This window comes from Orcinus orca, chromosome 15, assembly GCF_937001465.1.
Source record: "Orcinus orca chromosome 15, mOrcOrc1.1, whole genome shotgun sequence".
Lineage (NCBI taxonomy): Eukaryota > Metazoa > Chordata > Mammalia > Artiodactyla > Delphinidae > Orcinus > Orcinus orca.
The window spans coordinates 52,422,803-52,450,256 of NC_064573.1; the positions used below are offsets into that span (position 1 = coordinate 52,422,803).

A 27,454-nucleotide genomic window follows, 5' to 3' on the forward strand; every position below is an offset into this window, starting at 1 on the left:
TGCCCAAATGACCATCAGAAAAAAAGCCCGCCGCGTCTGGAGACAGCCACCACGTCCACCCCATCCAAGCAGTACAGCGCAACACAGGACGGCCATCATCCCCAAAGCAGATACAGGTGACTTTTTAATACTATTATTACACTGGTGTGGGCGTGGGGGGTGGGATGAGGAAGGTGCTGGGGGAGGGGAAGGATGAATCTAGTTGACCTGGGAAAGGCCAGCCTAGCAGGTGACGGATTAGATAGGTTTAATAGATTAAATATATCTAAAACATCTGCTATCCAGTGCATTTCAGTTTACCCTTTGTGAGCACTCATACAACCAAAGAGCAAGAACATTCCACCCAAAAGAAAACACAAATGTAACATTGTTTTTGCCGAGCAGATTAGGCAGAGCTGCAGGTGAAAGATATTTATCTCCTCCCAGACTGTTTTCCTGTTACAAAAATTTTAACCTTGAGTTTGAGAAGTGCCCTTTAGCAGAAAGATTCGAGAATCTTCCACAGACAATAAAGTTGAGATGGGGGGAGGAGAGGGGAGAAAAAGGAAAAACCATCGACTTTATTGAATGGAAAGAAATAGTGTTTAGTATGTTTCAGAGAGAGCCCACATCTCCTTCTTGGTAACCCTAGACGCAGCGACATCAAGAAATTTATTGAGCATCTACTATGTGCTCAATAAACAGGTGATTCAAAAGACTGCTGTTGCATGTACATGTATTAGTACCTTTTAAACTCATTATCAAATATTTTCTACCCACCAGTGTTTATATTATAAACGTTACGCTAAAACTGAAAAATTTGGTATTCAAAACTGAAAACGGCTGGCTGTTATTAATCAAGTAAAAAAGCTGCCTTATTCTATTTGCTCCAGCTGCCGGCCTTGAGGGAGGACGGGGGAAAATGGAAATGCAAATCACTTGCAGCAGCCTCCCTCAGTTGTAGGAAACACCGCAGGTAACAGGGTTTTGTTTGTTTTTCGATTGCGCGAACACGTGTAAATTGTTTCAGGGTCCCCTTGATCACCGAAACGTGCGGTCGACCCTGAATCTTTCCAACGAGGGCGGCCTGTCTCAGGCAACGCACCAAGATACAGCTTTAGGATTTCCTTCCAGGCCAAAGGTTCTTGACTTTTAAAATGCCATAAAGGTTACGCGATTCGGGAAAGCGATCGCGGTCCCAGCTGGCGGCCCAGCGCGCTCAAGGGACGCGAACGGCGGGGCCCCGAGGGGGTCGGGGCGGGGCCGACGTCATGGAAGAGGTGGAGTCTCAGGAGCGGCGGCGGGAAAAGAGGACCGTTGAAAGCGGCGGGTCGCCTCGCCCGCTGCCGCGCTATGCCCGCCGCCGGCTCCGAGCTGCCGCGCCCGATGTCGCCGCCCGCCGCGCAGGAGCAGGGCGCCGAGTCGCGGCCGCCGCCGCCGCACGGGGAGCTGCAGTACTTGGGGCAGATCGAGCACATTCTCCGCTGCGGCTTTCGGAAGGATGACCGCACGGGCACCGGCACCCTGTCGGTGTTCGGCATGCAGGCGCGCTACAGCCTGAGAGGTGAGGCGGACGCGCCACGGGGACGGGAAGGCGGGCGCGCCCGGTGCGCACGGAGCTGCGGTGGGGAGAGCGTTCCGGACAGGCCGGGCCCCGCGGTCGGCGTTTATTCAACCTCAACCCCGCGAGGAGGGGAAGCGGCCTTGGCACCACTTTGCAGACGCCGAAACTGAGGCTCGGATTAGAGAGATGACTTGCGTAGGGTCACACGAACTGGAGGGACAGAGCTGGGAGGTAAAACCAGGTCCTCTGGCTCTTAATCACGCAGTTATGCTGTCTCCCCAAAGCGGGCGCGATCCTGCAGCGTTTGCCCCAGATTAGAGGGTGGGAGAGGATCTGCTCGGGCTTGACCGGGGCCTTGGCTGGAGGGCCCCTTTTCTGCCCCTCCTCTTCCCTCCGCGTCTGCTGTTTCGCTTTGCAAAGTTTTTAAAAATTGGAGCCAAGATGACGTGGGCGAGGCCGCGTTGGGAGGAGCGAGCCGAAAAGCAAGGGCGGGAACTTGTGGTTCACTACAGTTTTGCCATTTGGTCCCGCGAACCAGCTTTCCTCTTAAACCTTGAAACAGGAACGCGAGAGTCCGAGTAGGAGTTCATATTTATTTGTCTTTGTCTTTAAAACAGGGTGGCTCCTGGGAAGAAGTGTGTCTAGGGGGCTGTTAGGGTTGGGCTTTCAGGGGACAGAGGGGCGGGGTGGGGGTCGGCACCGGACGAAAGTTGAAACAGGCGTGGAGGGCGGTTGTGAGTGGGGAGACCAACTGTTGGTGCAGCAGATTGACCCAGGTCAGGGGAGAAACCCTCCGCCGCGCACCCATTGGAGAGACTGGAAAATACGGGGCTGCAGTGGCCGATGTGGCTTGGACAGCCTAGGGAGTTTTGTCTGAGCAGAGGGATCCACCTTCCTGCAGCTCCAGCGCAGTGGCCTCCGGGGAAACACAGACCTCGTTTCTACCCCCGCCCCTTTGCTTAGACCTTTGGCAAGTGGCTTAACTTTCCCATCTTCAGCGTCCCCATGTGCTCAAAATGGAGGAAATCATCCTCAAAATGGAGGGAAGCAGGTGCTTGAAGACTCTGTTCTTGTTACATGAGTATCACCTGTACAAGTGATAATGTCGACTGAATAGGTACCAAATTTAGAGAGAAGCTTTTACAGTTTTCTCTGTTGCTTGACGCAAACTTACGTATTACCTCCTGGTGTCTGTAAAAAGGGAGGTCATACTGGAGCCTCAAGGAAGGCTGTTTTGAGGATCAAATAGGATCATGCATATCAAGTGTTTAAACAGTTAACTATTTTTATTACACTTAAAAGAATAGAGGTTAATTTTCTTTGCGACTATCTAGAAACTATTCATTTTGGGCCAGGGCAGTATCTACTATCCCGTGGTCTTGAGCAAGTTATCCCTGGCAGGATAATCATGGAATAGGAGCCTTCAGGCTTTGTCCTAGGTCACATTCTATGTGTTGTCTTCGCACCTCTGTGATGAAGCGTTCACGCTAACCAGGTAGTGGGTGGTAGCTCTTTCCCTGCGTACACGTGCATCCCTGCCTGTTCCCTGCCCCAAATCACTGTGTGGAATTCCTGTGTCTGGTGGTCAAGGGGCACAGGAGGGTGGTCTCGGTCTGAATTGTGTCACTGACTTGGGGCTGCAGCCTTGGGAGCTCCACTCTGATCCGGGGGTGCCCACGTGGCAGAGGTTGCAGTTTTCCAGCTGCTCTGTGGTCACTTCAGGGCCTTGTGTCCTGGAGCAGTTTGCTTTTACAGAGAAAGTTGGATGGCATGTTCTGTTTTCCCATCTTGAAATTATACGATAAACTTTGTTTTCCAGATGAATTTCCTCTGCTGACAACCAAACGTGTTTTCTGGAAGGGTGTTTTGGAGGAGTTGCTGTGGTTTATCAAGGTAAAGAAATTGCTGCTATTGGAAATCAATAATCTGTTCTCAGTACAGCATCAGCTAGATCCTTTTAAAAGTCACACCATGTCACTCCTCGGCCTAAAGCCCTTAGTGGCTCCAATTTCACTTAGTAGGAGCCAAGGTCCTTACCATCCTGTCTCAGCTCTGGCCTCCGCCAGAGTCCCGCTCACTCTGCCCCTCCCACCCTGGCCTCCTTGCTAATCTTCGAGCACACCAGGACATTCCCACCTAGGGCCCAGGCACCCGCTGGTCCTGCTCCCTGGAACCTTCTGCTCCATGTAGCATGACTCGCTCCCTCACCCTCAAGTCTCTGCTCAGTGAGCTTTCCCTGCCTTGGATCTAAAACTGTGATTACCTCCCCACCCTCTCCTCCCACCCCTCCTTTGTTTTCTCTACAGAGAAATACCTTATGTATAAGGTCTGCCCTCCCCCTTTACCCCCTTCAAGGGTAAAGGCAGACAATCAAATAAATAAAATTTTTTAAAATGAAAATATATTTAAATAATTTTTTTTTAAATTTAGAAAAGTATTAGAAGCTCCATGAGGGTGGAGAATTTCTCTTGTCCACTGTTGCATCCCCTGAGACACAGCCTGCCACACAGTAGGCACTCAACATGGAGTGATCACTGAATATAGATCCCAACTGTGCTCTTGTGTTGGGATAAGCTGGAAGGGTCTCTTGAGTAACAAGCTAGAGTGAAGTGATGATGGGCAGCAGCCACACCTGGGCTTCCCCTCGCTCCATCTGGTTCAGACCAGTGATATTCTGGCCAGTGCTGGTCACAGGGTACCTGAAGAAATGGGCTCTGTTCTGGGCTGGGCTAGAGGTTGGGATCCCTTCTACAGGGCACTTATGTGGCTTGTATTGTCTTGGGCCAAAGCAGGCCCAAGACCTCTTAACACCTTTTAGAAAAGGTTTAGATTTGGATTCAATCCAGTCTCCCTTAGTTCTGTATTCTCGGGGTATTTTCTTCTGCATTGGCCTATCTCAACTGAGAGGGAGCTTCTACTTCCAAATACACCAGCGCAAATCTCAGAAGAGGACGTTTGTAAAGCAGCTAGAGCCCAGTCTGAATAGATGGGAAGGGAGACTTTTGAAGCCACATGCGAAAGGTTGAGAAATGAGTTGTTGGAAGTGAAAAAAATTAGTACAAACTCAGTGACCGAAAGGGTGGAACTGAGATGCTCAGAAATAAAATGTATTCGCTTGTTTTATCTTAAAGCTTGAGTGCAGGATTCTAATAAATCCTTGTCAGGAACACATCAGACTCACCTCTGATATCACTCCATGGGTGACTCAAAAATACAGGAGTTAGGGATTTCCCTGGCAGTCCAGTGGTTAAGACTCCGTGCTTCCACTGCAGGGGGCACGGGTTTGACCCTTGGTCGAGGAAGTTCCACGTGCTGTGTGGTGCAAAAAAAAAAAAAAAAAAATACGGCAGTCAGAGTTTACCTGCACTTCAGCTGGGATCTTTGGGCAATATGGAGATGTATGGTCTGTGCAATAGTTAATATTGGGTCGAGTGCCAAGCGTTTTGCTTGTATTTTCTACTCACAGTAATATGGGTGGTGGTTACTACTGCTGTGCTCTTTTTTGGGTACAGATGGTGAGGCTAGAGGGGTCAGGAAGCTGGTCAGAGAAGGGAGGAAGAGAGGCATGGGGCCCAGGTGTGTGTGGCCTCATAGCCTTGCTTGGAACCTTACAGCATATCATACCCAGAGGCCAGTGGGGTCTGTCCTTGACCTGGATGCACCATCAGAATACAGGTTAGGATGATATGGGCCAAATCTAACGAGGTAAAATATATAAGAGGAAAATAAAGCTTGTACTTGGCACCAAAAAAATAAATAACCCCCCAAAACCCACACCTTAACTTTGCAAATATAGGTTGGGGGTAAACATGACTTGATAGTGGCACTTGTAAGATGTGTGACTGACATATTTGCCAGAAAAGCTAAGACTGATTAGGCCAATCGGTGGAAATATCTGATATACCAGGTCTAAGATACACCAAACAGATTGCACATGAGGCATTAGATTCATCCTGGGGCATCACACTTAGACACAGAACACATTTAGTTAAGAAACACAAAACTGTTAGATGAGATGGAAGTAATTAAAGGACTTGGAGGTGTTTCGAATTTTAGTTGAGGGGAATAGGAAAAAAGATTTGAGATCGTGATTGCAAAGAAGGATTGGACCATCCTGGGGGCCCTCAGAAAGTTTGGACTGGGACCAGCCTGCTTAATGATGGGATGTGTCAGGTGCTGTCCCCTGTCTGTCAGCACAGGCCCACTTGGGAGGAGGCTTTTGGGGGATCGACTGATGGCACAGAATTCACTGGATGCTGCTCTCTCCCATCTCTTCCAGGGATCCACAAACGCTAAGGAGCTGTCTTCCAAGGGAGTGAAAATCTGGGATGCCAATGGGTCCCGAGACTTCTTGGACAGCCTGGGATTCTCCACCAGAGCAGAAGGGGATTTAGGCCCAGTTTATGGCTTTCAGTGGAGGCATTTTGGGGCCGAATACAAAGAGATGGATTCAGGTGAGGAGACGGAGTGGGGCCTCAAATTTCCTGAGTGCCTCTCACAGCCTGAGTTTGTTCCATTGTTGCAAGTGAAGCCTGGGGGATAGGAAACCGGTGATGGGGAAGTGGATGTATAACTTGGACCTTGTGAGGGGCACTTCAGATTCAGGTGGAGGATCAGATCAGATCATAGCAGGGTGGTTAGCACTTGCTGGGTCTTAGCACCTTCCATACCTTGTTCATCAGCAGATAGTGACCCGGTTGGTGGTTGGTCAGTGTGTTGGGTGTAGGGTTGGAAGTTCATCTAGGGGATAAGAGTGTCAGGGATTGCCCTGTGGCGGCCTTGATCTCCCCTTTTAAAGACTGAGCTGCCCAGCACACTGTAGTGGTGCTGGGGACCGGTCTCTGGTCACCCTCTCTTCCCCATCCTGGTGGGATGGAGGAAGGTGAAACATCTCACCCCTGGGCGCCCACCCTCCTCTGTCACTTGGTGGCTCCACTTGCTGACTGTCACAGAATCCAGTCCAGGTCCTTTGACCCTTCCTGTCCCCCCATCCCTAGGTCAGGAGTTGCAAAAGCAAATGCCTACCTCGGGGTGGGGGTGTGTGTGTGCGCACGCCGCGCATGTGCATACACACAGGAAGTAACAGTTTGCTGGCTGGGCAAAAACCAGTTACCTGGAAAGCCTGTGCCATCTAAAGGGGACAGTCACACCTCAGCTCTAGCCAGCTGGAGGGATTTGGGCCTGATGTTGTTGGGTTTTTCAATAAATGGCTAAGTCTTTGGAATGGTGGCAACTTTGGTAAGTTCAAAATGCCATGCCAACCTGAAACAGGCAAATTCACAGAGACCAAAAGTGGATGGGGAGTTGTTTAATGGGTACAGAATTTCATTTTAGGAAAATGAAGATTTAGAATGGATAGTGGTGATGGTTGCACAACATTGGGAATGTACTTAATGCCACCGACTGCACACCTTTAAATGGTTAAAATGGTCAACTTAATGTTATATAAATTTTGCCACACACCAAAAAAAATGCTCTGTGGGCCAAACAATTTCTCTGCAGGTGAATGGTCTTTCTGTTGTTAGAATGTAGCCCCCGTACTAGGACATCCTCAGGATGTGAGGCTACACCCCTGGCTTAATTGTGCCTTAAATCCTGCCTCATGTTCAATTATTTATTCTTCCTTGAGGGACCTGATGAAATTATGGCCTTAGTTTAGAGTTGTATGAACGCTTAGCTGTTGGATTTCAGTACAAGAGTTTTTGTTTTGTTTTGTTTTTAATTTTTACCCTGAAATAATTATAGGTTCACAGGAAATTGCCCAAGAAAATGTAACCTCTCACATAAATTAACATTTGTAAAACCCACAGCACTTACCAGATTTCTCCAGCTTTATAGATTTGTGTGCAGTTTTAGCACCTGTAGATTTAGGTAACCACCACCACAATCAAGATACAGAACTGTTCCTTCACAGTTCATCTTTTTTTAAATCTTTGATGTTACTTTTCTGGAACTGTGATGGTGATAGGACTTTCTTCCCCAAATTTGGAACTACTGGACTTGAGCATAGTCTGACTCCAATATGTGGAAGTTTAACCAGAGGGGTGTGAAGCTCTGCACATCTCGGCTTCCAGTTCATTTCAGAAGGAGGCAGGGACTTAAAAGTCCAGAGACCAGAAATGGGACAAAAGTATAAGGTGGTATAATAATTAGAGGTTTCCTGATATTTACAGTCAGTAGGTATTTAGCTGTTAAATTGTAATTTTAGGTGGGAGTGTTGGAAGGATAGTGTCTAGATGACAAAAAGGAATTCTCATTCTCTGTTAGTTGGACCGGGTATTGTAGGGTAAATTAGTGAAGATCCAGCCCTGTGCCTGGCAGTGGAGCGTGACAAGATTGGTTGATGGTATAGAGACTACGTCCTGTGGGGACCACTGGAAGAAACAGATTGTTAAGGCTGAAGAAGGTTAGCGATAGGAGAAGGGGGAGGAGGGCACCACGGCCAAGTATTTAAATGACTCTTAAGTAGGTAAGAAATAGACATTGTTACAGTTCCAGAGGACAGACCTAGGAGCCAAGACTCAATATAACCCGACGAAATATAAGACATTTGTATTGTTCATTGGCTATCATGTAACTGTGCGCCAGGGGAGGCCGTGGGAGGACAGTGTGGTGGATGACCTCTGAGACCCTCTCATGGGATGCTGTGATTCACGTGTGAGGTGTTCTCTCTTTTTGCCAATTCTGCAGATTATTCAGATAAAGGAGTAGATCAACTGCAAAAAGTGATTGACACAATCAAAACCAACCCTGACGACAGAAGAATCATCCTGTGTGCTTGGAATCCAAAAGGTTGATTGCATCCCAGTCACCCTGCCATGTCTTAACTGTACCTCCTGCAGAGGCTGCCCGGCTGCCCCTGTGACCCTGGCCATGTTGCACGTGGTCCCATTTTCACCTTCAGAGGGTGAGGTTGGGCCCAGATGAAATTTGTATTTTATGGGCTTTAAATTGCCTATAAAATTACACATGAAAATTTTAACATTTTAAATTGAGGCAGATGGAATTTCAGATCACCTCCCCATCACTATTATGAACATTTTAAACAATTATATTGTAAAACTAAACTCTACCAAGGTGTACTAAATACCCAGAGTGGAATATTTGCATTTATGATAGAGATTTTGAATATGAGAAGGTGTGCCTGAGTGGCCAATATCCTGTGGCCCCTGCAAATGAATTCATTCCTCCTATACTTGTGGTTTGGTGCCATGGTGGTAGCACAAGTAATTCATTTCAGCTCGGGTGGAAGAGCATGGCTTCAGTTGTCAGCATGCATCCATAGAAGTCTCACGTTGATGGACAGGTCTCTGTTGTCGACCGTATGCCATCCCTGGGGTTGGAATGGTCTGTGAGGGTCATGGGGGTCGCTGGCCCAGTGGCTCTTTCTCACCATCTCCGCTGTATGAGTTGGTTCTGTTTCGCTTTGCCTAGAGCTGTGTTCTTTAAAACCACTGCCCCTCCTGACTTTCCTCTGCCGTCTCCTCAGATGTCCCTCTCATGGCCCTACCCCCGTGCCATGCCCTTTGCCAGTTCTACGTGGTGAACGGTGAGCTGTCCTGCCAGCTGTACCAGAGGTCAGGAGACATGGGCCTGGGTGTGCCCTTCAACATCGCCAGCTACGCCCTGCTCACCTACATGATCGCACACATCACGGGCCTGAAGGTGGGCTCCTCTCGGGGAGGAACGGCTGTTGCCAGCCTAAAGCACTGAGCTCTTATTTTCAATGATTTTTTTTTTAATTAATTAATTTATTTTTGGCCGCATTGGGTCTGCGTTGCTGCGCGCGGGCTTTCTCTAGTTGTGGCGAGCGGGGACTACTCTTTGTTGCGGTGCATGGGCTTCTCATTGTGGTGGCTTCTCTTTTGCGGAGCGCGGGCTCTAGGCGCATGGGCTTCAGTAGTTGTGGCACGTGGGCTCAGTAGTTGTGGCTCACGGGCTCTAGAGCGCAGGCTCAGTAGTTGTGGCACACGGGCTTAGTTGCTCCATAGCATGTGGGATCTTCCCAGGCCAGGGCTCAAACCTGTGTCCCCTGCATTGGCAGGCAGATTCTTAACCACTGTGCCACCAGGGAAGTCCCAAGCACTGAGCTCTTAGATCCTGTAATGTGGAAGAACTAATTGCAGAGAATTTCGTCTCCAATTAGTCTTTAAATGTGATAGATGTAAATGAGGAACTGGCTTACTCTGTAACCTCCTTGGAGCTTTCCCGTCCTTTTGCTCTGTATAAACTAACGGGATCGTATAGGTTATTTATTATAACTTTGATGAATCAACTTTTCTCAAAATTGACGCTGGTTAAATTCCTTGTGAAAAGCTTTGGGATGTCTGCATACTCTGTATCATGTGTTTCTACATGATGTGTTTTAAAGGAATTCAAACTAAAGAATTTACTGTTCTGCTTTCTCCCGTGGGGTTTAGCCAGGTGACTTTGTACACACTTTGGGAGATGCACACATTTACCTGAATCACATTGAGCCGCTGAAAATTCAGGTAAGAAATGTATCTGTCACACTTTGGGGTTTGGTACCTTCTCTTGATAAAAGGTCGATATGGAAAACATCCCTCCTGTAATAAGTGTTCTCGGTGCTCTGACAGAGATAAGAGGACCTGCTTCCAGGTTTGCGGGTGGTGGTGGGCAGGCAGGGACAAGGCAGACAGGCCTCAATGGCCACAGACACTTTACATGACATGTGCTGTGAGGTATTAAGTACCAGTACCAGAGAGGAGGAGCCATCTTTGGACCAGAAGGTTTAGGACCTTCCCAGAGGTGGCATTTTAATTCATTGTTTTACTTGGAAGAGTGTTTAAATGCAAATATTTTCCCTTAGTTTTATGCTAACATACAGTATTTAGGTCTGAACTTTGAAAAGTCTGTGTTCACTTCCATAATTTATAGCAGCCAACAAAGGATTTGTTTTTTGGATGTTTTTTGTTGTTTTGTTAATTGAAGTATAGTTGATTTACAGTGTTGTATTAATTACTGTTGTACAGCAGACTCAGTTATACATGTATATACATTTTTTTCATATTCTTTTCCATTATGGTTTCACAGGATATTGAATATACTTCTCTGTACTATACAGTAGGACCTTGTTTATCCATTTATATATACTAGTTTGCATCTGCTAATCCTGAACTCCCACCCCTTCCCCACCTTGGCAACCACCAGTCTATTCTCTCTGTTCGTGTTTCTGTTTCATAGATAGGTTCATTTCTGTCATATTTTAGATTTCACATGAGTGATATCTCATGGTATTTGCCTTTCCCTTTCTGACTTCACTTAGTATGATAATCTCCAGTTGCATCCATGTTGCTGCAAGTGGCATTATTTCATTCTTTTTTATGGCTGAGTAGTAGTCCATTGTATATATGTATTGCATCTTCTTTATCCATTCATCTGTCCATCGACATTTAGCTTGTTTCCATGTCTTGGCTATTGTGAATAGTGCTGCTGTGAACATAGAGGTGCATGTATCCTTGAATTACAGTTTTGTCTGGATATATGCCCAGGAGTGGGATTGCTGGATTATATGGTAATATTATTTTCCATTTTCTGAGGAACCTCCATATTTTCCACAGTGGCTGCACCAACTTACATTCCCACCAACAGTGTAGGAGGTTTCCCTTTTCTCCACACCCTCTCCAGCATTTGTTATTTGTAGACTTTTTAATGATGGCCACTCTAACTGGTGTGAGATAGTACTTCATTTTAGTTTTGATTTGCATTTCTGTAATAATCAGCGATGTTGAGCATCTTTTCATGTGCCTATTGGCTATTTGTGTTTCTTCTGTGGAGAAATGTCTTTTGGTGGTGTTTATGGTTTCCTTTGCTATGCAAAAGCTTGTAGTTAGTTTAGGTCCCATTTGTTTATTTTTGTTTTTATTTCCATTGCTTTGGGAGACTGACCTAAGAACATTGATACAATTTATGTCAGAATATTTTACCTATGTTCTCTTCTAGGCGTTTTATGGTGTCATGTCTTATGTATTTCCAACAAAGGATGATTTAAGATGGCAATAAAAATATGAGTGTGCTTAATGAACCTCAAGGAAAAAAATTCAAACCAAAAACCTTTAGCCCCTTATGGATTAGGTCTGGGTTTGGCAAGTCTTTGAGGAGCTTGGCTGCTGTGATTAGAGGGTGACCCAGGGCTCATCCAAATGCTCCTCTCTGGCAGTCTGCTCCAGTCATGCTGGACGGAATACTATGTGGTCGTGACCTGTGTCCATGTCCTCATTGCTGCTGTCTGTTCATCCCAGGAGTCCTGGCTTGCATCCCTTTCTGTTGTCAACACGTGTCATCTTCTTTGCCCTTTCTGCCAGGGACAGTTGGGCTAGGGTTCAAGGGACTCAAGTAACCATTCTGTAGCTACTTTTTATTAAAGTAGAAGACTAGGCCCTGTCTTTAACAAATTTACCAAGAGCAGTCGATTATAAGAACTTAAACCTGGTGAGCCACCAAGGCTCCTGACACCATGTGATTCTACTGAACACCCTTCACTCTCCACGTGGGTGAAAGAATTGGTCAGCAGCATTGAATAACCAGGGACAAGGTATCTGTAGTATTCCACCCCTGAAAAATAATATTGATACTTTATTGGTAAAATACTGTTATTTGTTTCATGAAGGGACACAGGGAGCAAAATTAAAGCAGGTTGTATGGATCTGGCAAAATAATGGCCTTATGTTGTTTTTAGCTTCAGCGAGAACCAAGGCCTTTCCCCAAGCTCAAAATACTTCGAAAAGTTGAGAAAATTGATGACTTCAAGGCTGAAGACTTTCAGATTGAAGGCTACAATCCTCACCCGACCATTAAAATGGAAATGGCTGTTTAGAGTGCTTTTGAAGGAGTTGTTTGAAGGATATTTACAGGTGAAAGTTCATTTTGCTCTAAAGGAGAAGGAACTAGGTCAAAACCTGTTGGTGATCTATCAGTTATTATTCATTAACTTTTAAGGATGTTGCCACTGGCAAATAGAACTGTGCTGGTTCTCTTAGTAATAAAAGACCTGGAGTTAGGGTGACTCACTGAGGATGTATGTAAATGTAGAGATTGTGAATACAGACAGGAAAGAGAAAATATATATACTCTTAATTCAAACTTTATGTTTTTATGAAAATGGTCAGTGAATTTTAATTATGTATAACTATTGCCCAAATTGGAGCAAGCTGGATAACACCATCAGTCATAATGCCTAGTGTGGTTATGAACATATTTGTTTTATATCTTGCTGTAATGTTCTGCATTCATGTTTTGTTTTGTTTTTTAATTCCATGTTGCCATTTATCTGCTCAGTTCCTGCCTAAAACAGATTTAACTGAACCCTCCTAAACAAACATACCTGTGCTGTGTTCTCTTTTGGATGCTGCTTAGATGGGTAAGGTATATTTTAGAAATGCTGACTAAGCTGTATTTCACCCTATTTTTCTATGATTCATCTAATTCTAGCTGCATTTTATCATTAAAATACAATGATTATTTGGGATAAAGGCTTTAAGGGTTATAAAAATAGTCTATGAAATATCCCTTTACCCTCATTAGCTTCAGCATGGTGAATTCTCTAATAACGTGCTTAGACTGAGCAAGAGAAAGATGCTAAAACCACCTCAGGGCTGATCAGTGAATGTTTTTACCTTTGCTGCATATCAGATACCTCATAGTGCTGCACGACTGTTTTATTATGCTAATTTATGACAAGTGTGTTTTTTAAAAAGATTAAGGAATTAGTCCAACATGCTGCTTATTTTCAAAGTTTAATGTCTAGGTACCAGTACTTGATAGAAATTTTAACATCTTCCTGGACTTTGAGACAGGTGGATCTACTTTTGTTTAAAGATTACATAGGAGAATGTTTTTTGCTGAAACAATCAAGTAATGATGACTAAGCTGATGCCTGAGGTTAGTATGACTTTCAGCTGAACTTGTTCTGATTGGTAGGATGAATTTTTTTTTCTATTTTTGTAAAACCATACCCAAGAAATTTTAAGCCTTTTCACTTAAAGCAAAAGCTGTTAAGCATTCAGCTCTAATTCCCTTGAGCAGCAAGGAGCTTCTCCCAAACTTCACCATCTGGATACTGGTGTTTCTTTACAGACTCCTCCTTCATTTCTGTTGAATAACCAGCATCCTATCAAAGACAAAAAATGGAATCATGTTAATAACCACCTAGAACAAAAGTCATTTATTTTACTTATTTCTGCTGTTCCTAGAAATGCTTTTAAATCTAAGTCAGAGGCAACTGAATTAATGTTTTAAAAATAAGTTTGCAGGTTGTTTGAAATGGGGGAGAGGGACGTCCTTTATTGGCTGCTTCTCAGGATTAGTGAACTATTCACACCCTTTGATAGTTCAACCTCTGTTGGTGAAAATGAGCCCCGATCTCTTGAATAGACGGATAAATGGCGCAGACAACACAACTGCAGTCAAAACCTTTCACTAACTTGCTAGATGGTGCCGGGGTTTTTTTTTAGTTTTGTTTTGTTTGGGGCAGGAAGGACCCAAGGAGTGCATGTTTTCAGGTCCAGCTGGTGAGGAAAGGCTGGCGTGAGAGAAGCCTTGTCGGGGGCATCCTGACCTTCAGGTCTGGGGAATTTGACTAAAGAGCGATATGTTTCTAGATATTGAAAACAGACTTGAAGGAGACAAAGCTTTGTGCTCTGGGGTCTAGCTCCTGAGAAGAGTAGGGCAGGGCTGGCAGTGCCTCCTCGGGGATGGGGGTGGGGCCTCCCTGGCCAAACTCACCTTAGGAGGCATGTAGGAAGCCTTCTTGATTATCACGGGGTACTTGAAGTGCTCGTGCAGGTGGTCGACGTATTCACACATCCTGGGAGGAAGGAATCGGGTTGGGGTAAAAATGCCTTCAGTTAGATAGTTCATGTGGTGCTGTTAGGGCAAAGGGGCAAGCACCACTAAGAAAGGATGGACTCTGCCAAGGCCTGGCTGATACCATGTATTTCTATGTAAGTCCCTCAGCCTCTGGACTTCAGGTTCTTCTCTGTAAGGTAAAGCAGTATGGGGGATTGGATGAAATGAACTGTGAAGTATCTTTTAACTTAAGGTTTTGGGAACCAAAAGGCATCAATTTAGACTTAGACGTATCTGGGATTTGGGTGCCTCTAGCCAAAAGGTGAACAGATTAAAGTCACCAAATGAGGTCCCTTCCAGCTACACAAATGATTTAGAAGAGCACAGGTTTTAGGATCAGACCAATCTGTTCAAATTTGGTGTCAGCCACTGTCTAGTTTTGTGACTTGGGGCAAGTGACCTAACTCTACTGCCTTACTTCAGCCATTGGTTAATGAACAGCTGAGATGAGCAGGCCATGTGTCCAGTGCTGGGGACACAAAGGAACTGGTAAGAGAGGGCCTTGTGGTTTCAATGGCCGTAGATACCAAGTTGTTGACTATAATATGTACTGTGTATAATCTATAAAGAACAGGCTACAGATGAAGAACCAGCCGCTTGGGAGAGGACAGCGGGCCTTGAAGAATGAATAGGGAAGCGGTGCTCCACACACAGGGTTACAAAGCAGGTGACAGCACATGGCATCTCTGTCTGGTGGCTGTCCCTCCTGCATGGTGGCATTCCCAAACAGTGAGGTCTGCTTTCAGGGGGTGGCATGAGGTTCTCACCCACTCATGGGCGGGCATAGTGCCCAGTGGGTCAGAGCTGACCCTCTTTTGTATTCCTCAAAACTTTGCAGGACCTGTCAAGATTGGTTGGAGCCCCTCCCTTAGTCCTGCTTTAAGGAACTGAAATGAGGGGGCAAAAGCAGAATAACCTAGGAGTGTTCGTTTTTCTAGTTTAAAATATCTCAGGTTTAAAATACCCAGCTGCAGAAAGAACCATTACTTTATAGTTGAAGTCCCCGTAGACCCTCACAGGTCCCACTTCTCAATCCTGAACTTGATGTTCACCTTTCCCGTGCATGTCCTCATGCTTTCACTGTATACTCCTAGTGATCTTTCTGCACTATTGCATTTAATTCTTGGAGGAGAGAAAGGCATAATAAAGTTGTATGTCTGCAGGTGACTGGAAGGAGACTGTCCTAATTTAAAGCTCACCTGGCACATGCTGAGAAATAAGATGGAACTAAAAGATGCAGCCAGATCCTGAAGACTCCAGTGTTGGGAAGAAATTGGACAGAAGCAGAGAGTATACATATGAAAGCGGGGCTTTAGAAAGTCAGAAACAGGAGCTGTTTCTGGTTTCCATTTGGTTGCAGACTCTCCCCATCCCCCTTATGTACCTAGAAAACAGTTAAGTCAGCTACCAGGAAACCACCCTCTAGAAGAAAAAAGACTATTCAGTAGTGGGTCTCAAACTGCCTTTGAGTTATGGGATGTGCCAGTGGCCAGGGGTCTGGCCTGGATTGAGAGACAGTACTGAAGTTAATGCCACATCACTGACCTGCCTTTGAGGCTTGCAGAGACTGATATGAAGTCAAATATAATCAGGTGCTGCACCAGTTCACAGAGGCCAACTCCACCAGCATGCGGGCACACAGGAACTAAAAGTGAAGACAGATTTCCACTGAGTGCTAAGTAGGGCAGCGAGGGAGAAGTGAAGGAGAACGTGTGGCTTTTCTTGTTGCCTGCAGGTGATTAAATCGTTAATAGTTAGGAATGAAAATCATCAAAGATTCCCTGATTAAGCCTAACTGAGAGTTAGAAAAAAGTCAAAATGGGAAACTCCAGAGGGAACCAGGCAGGGAAATGGTGTTTGGTCCGCGACCCCGCGGTGCCCTTACTGTCAAAGTTTTTGGCCATCAGCAGCACTGAGAGGTTCTCATTTACACTCCCCAGCCTGCAGCTGTCGATCTGGAGAAACTGCAGGGCTTTTGCCTGTAGGAGTTGCTTAAATATCACTCTATTGTGGCACTGGAAATAGAATTAAAATACACCAACAGAAGAGTCAGCCTCGGCCTTCAGGATCTATATACCTGGCACTGCCCCCATTCCAAGTCTCTCATTGGTGGCCTCCTGGAAGCCTGGACTGTATTCATTTTTTGTTCTCACTCGGCATGAGGTGAGCCCTGACAAGCCAGGCAGGGACCTTCTGATCACTTTGTTACAGATTTGCTGGCGGAACCACGTGTGTGTCATGTAAAAGTCCCACCACTCACCATCTATCAGTGCATAACCGCCACCTCTAAGTGGGAGATAAAGCATCAGGATGAAATAAGGGGATGGCGATGAGCAGGTGGCATGGGCGACAAAACAGAAGCGTGGCAGAACGGCACTGCTCCTTTTGCTGGGAAAGCCGAGAATCTGTTCCCTCACAGAGCTCTACTCGTGGGCCGCCTGCCGCGGGCTTTGGCAGGCACTTGTGCTTCGTTTATAAGCACAAAAAGGGAACGCAATCATGTTTACCCAGTTTGGAAGCTGGCTTTCTTAAAACCACATGGTGCACGTTAGGCCCCTGCAGCTTTAAATTGCTGCCTTGTAAATTCCGATGAGCTACTTTGAAAAAGATAAATGACCTTAGTCATAGGAATTGTAGAAGAACATGCAAACTCGACTATATATATGTCTTACTCCAGACTATGAAGTGGTCTAAGGTGACCCAATTTCTAAGATGAAGAAAATCTCCCAACTCAGAACAACAACACAGGTGATGTAGCCTAGCGTATGCCAGTGTCCCCAGTCGGTGGCCAGTGTGTGCTGACCCTGAGGAGACATCTCTTACCTGTTCTCCAGTGGCAATGCCAATTCCCAGGGGGACCAGTGCCTGTAAAATATAAGGCAACCTGATGTTATTTTCCTAAGTTTTTGAACTGAGACTCCTAATGTTTAAAAATATTTAGAGCTGTTCAGCTATTTAGAGCTGAAGAAGGAAACAGCCCTGCCGTCAAGCCGTGTGAAGTTTAAGGAGCCACAGAAAGTGGTAGAGCGGGTGGGGGAGGTACACTGGGCCATCTCTGTCTGACGCCAGCACGTGTTCCATCCCACAACCAGTACCTCCCTGATTTCTCACCCATCTGGCAGCCTTTGGTTTAAATAGGGCTGCTCATGGAGCTCGCTCTGTCAGAGGATGCAAAAATATAGGGCTCCCAGAAGTTACACTTTCTCCTATGAGTGACCCACCTGGCGCTCTGGCTTATAGATCTGTGCTGTGAACCCGGCTAATGGGAGACTCCCTGAGAGACAGGATATTTCTCACATATTCTTACATATGAAAGGGAGAGAAGCCGGCCCAAATTCAGGTGAGTTTGCCCAGGAAGCGCCCTGGTTAAAGGGCTCTGTGGAAACGGATGGGCAGCCTTCTCATGGGGAGGCCTGAACTTGACATTAGCTAAGCAAACCTTTGCTTGTGAATCAGCCAGAGGAATCTACACTTTGTTTCAATCTGGGTGAGTAAAATATTTGAGTATCAGTCAGATTTCTGTATTTACAAAGTATGGGAATCAGGTCTGTTAACCTTTGGATTGCTGGTAGCCTTTCAACTGGTAGCAATTTAGTTTCTCTAAAATAAATAGAACTGTGAAAGGGAATAAGCCCAGCAATCTTAGGATCTGTGACCACCACTCTAGCAGCAGCAGCAGGTTTTTTACCTTGGAAATGGTGGCATGCCCCAGAATGTCATCAGGGGAGGTGGGCTCCTCAATCCACAGGGGCTTGAACTCCGCCAGCTTCGCCATCCACTCCACGGCCTCAGGCACATCCCAGCGCTGGTTGGCATCCATCATCTGAAAGGAGGGAGAGACCCTTCATGGGGAGGTGTGCCCGCTGCTGACCTTGCTGCAGGCTGTGGCTCCCAGGGAGGAAACGCTGTCACTTGGTGCCCCTGACTGCTGGGGCCCAGCACACACCCATAACAAAGGGAGCCCAAGAGCAGCCACCAAGACGAACTCTGGCTCCAGATACTGTCTCAGGAGATGCAAGCTGCTCAGGGAGCCACTGTGAGGTCCAGAAGTTCTTGCTGGCCCTGGAGCTCCAGCCTGATCTACATTTAGAAACCACCCAAATACATTTGTCTTGCAGGGTTCATCATTTGTAGGAACTGTTTTATCACATTCTGAATCATGCACAGTTAATACCGAGTTTGTTCAATAGTCACTTATTGGCTATTACCTACTATGTGTTTGGCACAATAATAACCCAAACTCTACCATTAATTAGGCATCTACTCCACTAGGCATTTAATGGATTTTGTTCCATTTAATATTTATAATAACTCTATGAGGCAGTTCACATTAACCCATCTTACAGACAAGAAAACATAAGCAGAGAAGTAACTTGCTCAAGGACGATAAGTAAATGGCGAGTTCAAATCCAGGCCTCTCACTCTAAGGCCTGGGCCCTCTGTAGGCAGTGAGACTGCCAGGAAGCCAGGGTGTGCAGAGACAAGAAAGGGCCCCTCCATCCCCGATATCATCACACTTGGAGAAGCCAGACACAGAGATGGAATTCTTTAGTAGAATGTGCTGAGTGGCAAGAGGTCCCTTGTGGGACTCTGTGGGAACCAGAGGATAGTGCGCCCAGAATCTATTCCTGTCATAAATTATTTAGATGAGCATGACCTCACAAGACAAAAGTAACATTAATTCATGTATAAATAGTGGGACTTTTGATCTTAGGTCCAGGACTCAAACTTCTATTTTAATATATGAAACATGCCTCCAAAAAAGATATAAAAACATCTTATTGTGACTATTTTATGAAAATATTTTACACATAGGAAGAAATGTTTTATAAAAATAGGTAGGAATGACTGATATTTAACATTTATCTCGGCAAAAGTTCCAGCATTTCTTGAGCAATGGCTCTCTGAGACCCACCTACCTGAAGGCGGGTTGGCGGATTTAAGAAGGGGGGGGTTGAATGGTTGACACACCTGGGGCGCCAGTGGGAGACCTGTTTGCTCAGGCGCATCTGTCCTAGCACAAAGGAACAATCCCTAAACCTGATCTTACTTAGTTCCGCAGAATAAAAAACTATCAATCAGCCCCCTCAGTTTTTTGTTTTTTTAAACAATTCGCCTACTCCAAGAGCTCAAAGCTGTACTTCTGACATACGGTGTTAAAGTTCCCAATGTTCTTTAATCCTTGCTTGAAACAAGTTGTATTTTGGCCCTGGACAAGGCTTCTCACATACAGCTGCTTACTTCTCAGTGGCAGGGAGGTTACTTACCAGCGTCTTCTCAGGGCCGATCATGTTTCTGATGAGTCGGCATCTACGGATGTCATCCTGGAGATCAGCACCAACTTTTACCTTAAACCTATAAAATAAGTTTGGTCTTGTAATTTAGATCTGTCCCCTGACTTGGCAAAGACACGTGGCTTTCCTGCAGAAGTAACTGTTTCTGTCAATAATTCACAGGTCACATTTTCTAGTAAACTCTTGCCCTTTCCCAATCAATCTTCAGACAAGCCACTCAAAAATAACCCTGTAAGTGTATCTTTTTACTCAGTATCGGGGCAGTAACTCTAAATTACCTGCTGTCCTGAAGTCCAGCAATGGACAGAGCAGCTAGATCTTTAATAACATTAACTGAGTTTTTTGCTGTGCCATGAAGAAGAGTTAAGAACGGAAAAGGCACAGTCAGACTTGGCGGGTGAGCTGGCATCCTCTGCCTCACTCACCAGCCTCTCTGTCCTATACACGGACATCAGGCTGCCGCTTTGGAGCCAGGATGGCCCAAGGTCCTCCTCTCCACAACGCCCACCCGCTGTGCTGACAAAAAAGCCCCTCTCACAGCCTGTGCTGTTCTCTCCCCTGTGCTCAACACCAAACACACTAAAGATGACCTTTCTATCCTGGGTGGAAGCCTTAGCTTCTGGATGCTGGGCTTCCCATGCTCAGGGGCCTAGGAATCTCTCCTCGGCCTTCTCTGACTCCTAGCAGTGTCTGCTCCAGCCTTTCCTGGGCACATGGAGGGAGGGAAGGTGCCAGCACTCACTGAGCACCTGCTACCAATCCTGGCTGTGCTGGTCCTTTTCAGAGACAGCAACCTTGAGAACCATGAGATATTATGATTCCCATTTTATAGAGAGAAAATGAGGTTCAGCGAGGTTGAACAATTTGCCCATGGTCACACAGCAGGCAGGCACTGCAGGAGATGAAGGGAAAAGGCATGATGTTGATTCCAAATCCACCACATCCCAAGCCTCTCCACTGCTTCATGCTGCCTCCATCAAGTTCTCAGTCCCCAACCCTTTACTTAGCTGAGGATTCAACCATAACTCAGTGCCTCTCACAGTTCAGTGGGTATGCAGATCACCCAGGGATCTTGTTAGAATGCAGATTCTGATGCAGCAGGTCTGGGGTGAGGCCCAAGATTCTGCACTTGTTTTTTAAAGTTGATGGGAGATCTTGTTTTTGGTCCTTACTTATTAAGCAACCTATACAAATGGTTTTCTAAATCTACCGCGAGCAGCAGGGCACGCTAGTGCTGCTGCTCCACAGACCACACCTGGAGCGACAGGAGGCGGGTGGCCAGACTGTCGCGCAGAGAGCCTGGTGACGGCTCACAGGCACAATGTCCACCTTGAGCCGCATGGATGGGCTCAGTGACCAGATCAAAAGGTGATGGTCCCTGTGTCCTGCACAGCTTCGGGATTCGGGGCCACTGCCCACCGTAGTTTACCCCAAGGAAACCCCAGGATGCCCAGGGGTCCATAACCATGAGGGAGAAGGAGAAGAGAAGGCAGAGGCTTGGTCTGGAGAGGAGGTGGCCTGGGGAAGAGGGGGGCCAGACTCTTGGGAGAAGAACTCCGAAGATAATTATTGCGACCAGTGGCTGGAAGTTATAGGGAAGCAAAGGGTCTGCTACATTGAAGCTCTTCTAACACTCAGAGCCTTCCAACAACGCACAAGCGCCCTACAAGCTTGCTGCCTCTGGAGGTTTTCACATAGAAGCTGAATCAACGTTGTTACTATAGTAAAGAGTAGATTTCTAGATCGGGGCTGGAAATCAATTATCTTTTTCAACTCTGATGTTCCAGGATTCTAACTAGACTCATAGCTTGTCTTTGGAGAAAGAGCTTCAGCTGAAATTTCCCTGGTGTGTCCTTACACACCAGACTGCCCCGGGCGAATCCTGGCCTCCTTGGTACTTTTGGATCCTGGCTCCTCTCCACCGACCAGCCTCTCTCGCTAACTGGAGAGTCAAGTTCACTCAAATAAGTTACCTGGTCCAGCCGTCCTCCAGCGCCTTGCTGCAGAGCTGTGGGGAGAGGAGCAGAGCCATCACCACACACACACTCCTAGATCTAAGCAGCACCTTGGCCATCTCTGATTTGGCTTCACAAATGCTACGGCTGTACCATGAACCAGAAGAACCACCATGTGTTGAAATTCAGAGCAGAAACAGCTTAGCCAACAGAGCATGACCGCTTGGTGACTTTCTTTCCTCATCTCTATGGGAACCATTTCATTAATGGTCACAACATTCCTGGTTGGAGAATGGAGCATTTCTGTCCCTCTTTTTAAAGCCAGGATGTTCTGTGGTATCCACAGGAAGAGTGGATAAAAGAGTAACGAACAGAAGCTGGTCTCCCCTCTCTCTCGCTCTCAGCGGCAGGTGAGCACAGGGTGATGGGAAAGGGCAGTAAAGCAGGCAGGCGCTGACCACCCACCAGGTGCCACCATGTGCTGCGAGCATCACACCACGGCAGCATTCATCGGAATCCTCAACCCCCCTCCACCCCGGACAGCTATTATTTCCCCACTTCGCAGTGAGGAAACTGAGGCAGAGCACGGTTAGGGCTCACATTGCACCATGTTATGCTGCTGCCTCTGCCCGGGAATCATCCCCCTCCAGGGCCGAGGTGGGGCTCACCAGCTCACGGGCCCAGCGTCAACGGAAACGGCTTTCCTTTTGCTCACGTCCAAGGACCTCCAGGGCAAGGCCTGGGATCCTTAACGATTCAGAAAGGCTAAGAGGAAAACATGACGTCCCTCCAGAAAGCCTGTCTAGAAAACCAGGCTCAAGCGCCCACCTGCTTCAGCGTGGTGTCCGAGTAGCCCAGCCAGGCACACGACGTGGTGTAGGCGGGGTAGCCGTGCGCCAGCATTTGTTCTTCTGTGGAAACACAACGCTCGTCAACATTTTGTGTTTGCGGGACCTTCAGCTTTAGACTTGCCCGTGGCTAAGGCGCTGCCCATGGAGAATCCAGCTGTTCTCCTGCCCGCCCTGCACAGGCACCTGGAGGCGGTGCGGATCCCAAGGATGTCACACCCAGGCCCCGGGATACCCTCTGGGACGCCCTGCTGGCCAAGGCCTTGCCCGTGGCGTGTGGTGTAACCCTAAAAACAGCCTTGCTCCCAGCAGTGGCCGAAGTGAACTCTGACCTAAGAGGTCACACCAGGAGGCCGCTGCATCTAGACTCAACCGTCTGTCCGTGGGCCTGCTGCAGGGGGATGATGCGAACCCCTGGACACTCAAAAGTGCACAATGATAGCAAAAATAATGAAGAGAATTTCCTCACAACCCACCTCGCTCTTTTTTCCCAACTTGACCTTTCTGCAGGATTTCTGGGAAAAAAAAAAGCATTATCACTCTTTTAGACAACAAAGTGCTCGGCCCTGTTGCTTCCATATAAGAATGGACCAGAAAGCTCCCAGCTCCTGGGGATGACTCACCATAGGCTTCCTCCTCTGTCAGGACGTCAGTGATGTACCTAAAATCTAGGCAGGATACCAGCTTCCTGGGGTCCTGGCAGCAAGACAGCAGGTAGGAAAGGCCCACATCAATTCACAAGTGGATTATGTTTCTAAGAATCTGCTGGACATGGGCTTATTCTGACTGGGAAAGGACCTTTGGGTCCCCTTCTCCTCCCTCCCCGAAGTCGGGGCTTTGGCCTCACTGGGGAGGCCCACATTCTAGGCTGGGTCTCTGGCGAGACCTCCCCACCCCAATCTAAGTCAGTCAGTTTGGAAGCAGGTTGTACTGTGGCCAATAGTACTCCGCTGTAACCCTTAAATATCATAAAAGCTCTCAATGCCGAGATTCTGCTTCTTTTAAGACCACTGGCATTGAAACGGAACAGGATCCAAAAGAATGAAAAGTCCACAGGTGGGATTTCAGGCACCTTCCTAGTGGCCCCAAATCATTCAGTTCTGGGGGCCACCTCCAACACCTCTCTGAGAGGCCAACCTTGAGCCTGCAGGTGGCTCAAGAGGTCCATGTCCTTCCCCTTCAGATGGCGCCCCCATGCCACCCGCAACCATGTCAGAGAGATGATGTTACAGCCTGTCATTTTCACTTTCCTCCAGAGAAGAGACAACGTCTGCCGGCCCAACAGTCTTCAAGGCCATGGTTCTTTGTTTTTTCTTTTTGTTTTTAGTAAATTTATTTATTTATTTTATTTTTGGCTGCGTTGGGTCTTCATTGCTGCACGCGGGCTTTCTCTACCTGCGGCGAGTGGGGGCTACTCTTCGTTGCGGTGCGCAGGCTTCTCATTGCGGTGGTTTCTCTTTTTGCAGAGCACAGGCTCTAGGGCACACGGGCTCAGTAGTTGTGGCTCGTGGGCTCCAGAGTGCAGGCTCAGTAGTTGTGGCACACAGGCTTAGTTACTCTGCGGCATGTGGGATCTTCCTGGACTAGGGCTTGAACCCGTGTCCCCTGTACTGGCATGCGGATTCTTAACCATTGCACCACCAGGGAAGTCCCAGGACCTTTGTTTGTTAACCACCAGATTTTCAGCAACCATCTAAGGCATCACCCCAAGCAAGATGATGCTCAGAGAGGTTAAGCAGCATGCTCAAGGTCACACAGCCAGGAAGTGGTGGAGTCCAGACTCAAAGCCAGGTCTGCCTGGGTCTGAAGTTCACTCCCCTTAACCTGCCCAGAGTTTTTTTTCCTCCTTGGCAGCCAGGTGCTCATCCCTGATATCAACAGGTCAGGGAGAAAGGAAACGGCAGGGGCACATCTTTAGAATTCACTGTGGGCTCCTTGCTCAAGAGTCTGATCTGCCATTTGCTCTTGGAGTCAAAGTGACCAGATAATATTTTAATAATAACATCTTGCTCGTCAGAGTTTGTAAAGCACTTTTCTCAATTGGTCTTTAAACCAATTCTATGGAGTTTCTAGAGAAGTTATGATTATCCCCTTTTCACAGTTAGGAAACAGAAACTCAAGAATTTGTGTTACATGTGGAAGCAAGTGCAACAGTGGGGGAGGTGGGACCATCGGACCTCCCTGCCTGCGTGAGCACAGCTCTTTGTTACTTCAAATACGAGAAAAAGAATATTAGACTTGGGACTTCCCTGGTGGTCCAGTGGTATAGAATCCATCCTGCAATGCAGGGGACGTGGGTTTAATCCCTAGTTGGGGAACTAAAATCCCACATACTGCGGGGCAACTAAGCCCGTGTGCCGCAACTACTGAGCCCACGAGCCACAACTAGAGAGAAGCCCGCACGCCACAACTGGAGAGAGAAAAGACCCACACGCCACAACTGGAGAGAGAAAAAACCCACACGCCACAACTGGAGAGAGAAAAAACCCACACGCCACAACTAGAGAGAAGCCCACACGCCGCAACAAAGAGCCCGCGCGCGGCAAAGAAAGATCCCGTGTGCCACAACTAAAGACCCGACGCAGCCAAAAAAAAAAAAAAGAATATTAGACTTTACTGGGTTTTGTTTGATCAGCACTATAGTGATTGATCCAGAGGCAGTGCTGAATGTATTTACTGATTATCAAAAGGCAAGTAATCCATGAAATCCATTTCATTTACAGAAACAATGAGAATATTAAAGAATTTACTTACCATGTCAACAAGTAACTTCCACAGAGGCTTGAAGAAAAGAAAAGATTTGTAAAATGTGTGAAGTACCCAAAACGTGTTAAGTACCCACTTGTTTTCTGACAGTAAATGCACTAGTGGCGAATTCCCACTATCAGACTAACACCTGCCTCCCAGCCCCTCGCCTCTGCCACCCCTTCTTGCTCAGCCCTTTCTAACCTACTCCAACAACAACCTGACTGTGGCCAGTACCTCTCAGCGGAGACGAATAATCGAACAATTCTCCATATGTCACTTGGGAGCCTGCTGTGCGTTTGCCTTTGCTCGTAGAGGAAGTGTTTGTGCTGCAGGGTCACAGAGGTGCTGCCTGGAGGATTACCTTTCCCTCCTGCTTGGCCCACAGGTCCCACACGGCATTGAGAACGGCCGACGTGGCCAGATGCACCACACCCTTCTCGGGACCGATCTGGTTAGGAAGCAAAACACACCAGCACTTCTTAGAAAAGAAAAATATATTTAGGTCTTCTAGCCAGGGACATATTTCATGAATTAAAAGGCAGTGATGGAAACTCACTTAGAGGGTAAGCTCTTTTTCAATAGTTTCTAACCTATAGAAGATTTGCAAGAATAGTACAAAGAACTCCTATATATTTCTCTGTCTCTCTCTTTGTATATACATATATACACATATACAGACATGTACAGAAAAATAAAATATATAATATAAACTTATTTTACTGAGTAATTTGAGAGTAAGTTGCAAATATCATGCCCCTTTAACCCTAAATACTTCAGAATGTAGCTCCTAAAAACAAGGACATTCTCTTACATGACCATAGAACAAGGATCAAATTCAGGGAATATAACATTGATAGAATACTATTACCTACAAAGACAGTCCATAATCAAATTTCACCAACTGTCCCAATAATGTACTTTCTTGTATTCACATATTAGATTTAGCTGACATTTCACTTTAGTCTCTCTTTATCTGGAGCAAATTTTCTTCTTTTTAAAAATGATATCAATATTCTCAAAGAGTACAGGCCAGTTGACTTACACAATGTTCCTCCATCTGGGTTGGTCTGCAGCCCCATCATGATTAGATTGCAACGTTGCCACCACATTTTTTTGTTAGGGCTATTATCTTTTAGCACTTGGGTAAGGCAGTATCCTTTAGGCTTCCCCACTGTGTGGTTACCATTTCCCTTTCTAAGTAAGGAGATTAATATTGCCCCCCAAGTTTTATCATCCATTGGTGATTCTTGCCTCAGTCAATTACAGGTATGGTTGTAATATGGTGGTTTTCTAATGTTACCATTCCTGTTATATTAGTGTGTATTCGATTGTAATGACAAAGTTTCCCTTGTTGGTTGGTTGTTTGCTATGTGAACAGACTCATGGAGTCTTAGGTTATTCAGTGACTTGTAAACATCACCACCACATTTCTCTTGATGCTTGAATTGTCCCAGATTCGACCAGTGGGAACTCCTTCGAGGGGATGCTTTAAAAGCAAGTTTCACTTGGTTGGCAGAAGTTAAGAATGAAATTCGAGGCAATATGGACAATATGCCTTTCTCTGTGCATGGACAGGAGACTGAGCACTTAGGAAAAGACAGAGCTGATGTCAGGAGACATCGGCAAGGTCTCTGCTGCTAGACTGACCTTACTGTGATAAAATCCTCTCTCTAGAACCTCATTTTCTTCATGCTTTGAACTTAGGGTTCAAATATAGCCCTATACACATAAAGGTGCTCTGGTCTTTCTCTTCTTAACCTTTGTTCTTCTCTTACGTTTGTCCTTAATAAGTGCCTCCCACAACTTCAATTCTACTCACATTATGTCTCCCTTAAAATGGTTGCCCATGGGCTTCCCTGGTGGCACAGTGGTTGAGAGTCCGCCTGCCAATGCAGGGGACGCGGGTTCGTGCCCCGGTCCGGGAGGATCCCACATGCCGCGGAGCGGCTGGACCTGTGAGCCATGGCTGCTGAGCCTGCGCGTCCGGAGCCTGTGCTCCACAACGGGAGAGGCCACAACAGTGAAAGGCCCGCGTACCACCAAAAAAAAAAAAAAAAAAAAAATTGCCCATTCAGCACTTTATCCTCTAGAGAGTCTAGACCACTTCTCCCCATCCAGGGAACAGAGATGAGGTCCATAAGGGCAGAGATAGCTCTCAGGACCCAAATATGTCCAGATTCAAGTCTTACAGAAAGGAAC

At 46.6% G+C, this 27,454-nt stretch overlaps 2 protein-coding genes across 8 annotated transcripts in view; one reads left to right on the forward strand and one right to left on the reverse strand.

Annotated features, from left to right (window-relative positions):
• Positions 1-1,267: 1,267 nt before the first annotated feature.
• Positions 1,268-16,456, forward strand: TYMS (thymidylate synthetase). 4 transcript variants are annotated; one of them, XR_004485327.2, is made up of 9 exons: positions 1,268-1,543; positions 3,363-3,436; positions 5,823-5,997; positions 8,234-8,335; positions 9,033-9,208; positions 9,964-10,035; positions 12,243-12,417; positions 12,842-12,923; positions 15,574-16,456. XR_004485327.2 is itself a non-coding variant. In XM_033435368.2 (8 exons), the coding sequence occupies exons 1-7, from the start codon at positions 1,333-1,335 to the stop codon at positions 12,378-12,380; spliced, it is 948 nt and encodes a 315-aa protein (XP_033291259.1). In that variant the 5' UTR covers positions 1,268-1,332; the 3' UTR covers positions 12,381-12,417; positions 12,842-13,035. The 4 variants fall into 4 exon arrangements, 2 of the variants coding, with proteins under 2 accessions (XP_033291259.1, XP_004273821.1); XR_004485326.2 differs by having other exon boundaries at positions 13,299-15,577; XM_033435368.2 differs by lacking the exon at positions 15,574-16,456 and having other exon boundaries at positions 12,842-13,035.
• The window catches only part of YES1 (YES proto-oncogene 1, Src family tyrosine kinase), a 109,851-nt gene continuing 95,683 nt past the window's right edge, over positions 13,287-27,454 (reverse strand). For 2 of the 4 annotated variants that reach the window (XM_049697678.1, XM_004273775.3), the window contains 13 exons: positions 25,617-25,703; positions 25,262-25,288; positions 23,131-23,203; positions 22,984-23,022; positions 22,488-22,570; positions 21,678-21,712; positions 19,678-19,765; positions 18,099-18,233; positions 17,234-17,275; positions 16,296-16,425; positions 15,956-16,055; positions 14,288-14,369; positions 13,287-13,673 (listed from right to left, as the gene is read on the reverse strand). In XM_049697678.1, the coding sequence (XP_049553635.1) occupies positions 13,572-13,673; positions 14,288-14,369; positions 15,956-16,055; positions 16,296-16,425; positions 17,234-17,275; positions 18,099-18,233; positions 19,678-19,765; positions 21,678-21,712; positions 22,488-22,570; positions 22,984-23,022; positions 23,131-23,203; positions 25,262-25,288; positions 25,617-25,703 (1,023 nt within the window). In that variant the 3' untranslated portion in view covers positions 13,287-13,571. Of the gene's footprint in view, positions 13,674-14,287; positions 14,370-15,955; positions 16,056-16,295; positions 16,426-17,233; positions 17,276-18,098; positions 18,234-19,677; positions 19,766-21,677; positions 21,713-22,487; positions 22,571-22,983; positions 23,023-23,130; positions 23,204-25,261; positions 25,289-25,489; positions 25,704-27,074; positions 27,235-27,454 lie in introns of those variants that run through there. The other 2 variants (XM_049697677.1, XM_049697676.1) reach the window with 2 other exon arrangements.

What these genes read in the sequence shown, in the direction of transcription:
- TYMS (XM_033435368.2), top strand. Translation starts at nt 1,333, where the DNA reads ATGCCCGCCGCCGGCTCCGAGCTGCCGCGCCCGATGTCGCCGCCCGCC. An exon ending in AGTTGCTGTGGTTTATCAAG is followed by an intron (nt 3,437 to 5,822) that starts GTAAAGAAATTG and finishes CATCTCTTCCAG; the next exon opens with GGATCCACAAACGCTAAGGA. An exon ending in GTGTGCTTGGAATCCAAAAG is followed by an intron (nt 8,336 to 9,032) that starts GTTGATTGCATC and finishes CCGTCTCCTCAG; the next exon opens with ATGTCCCTCTCATGGCCCTA.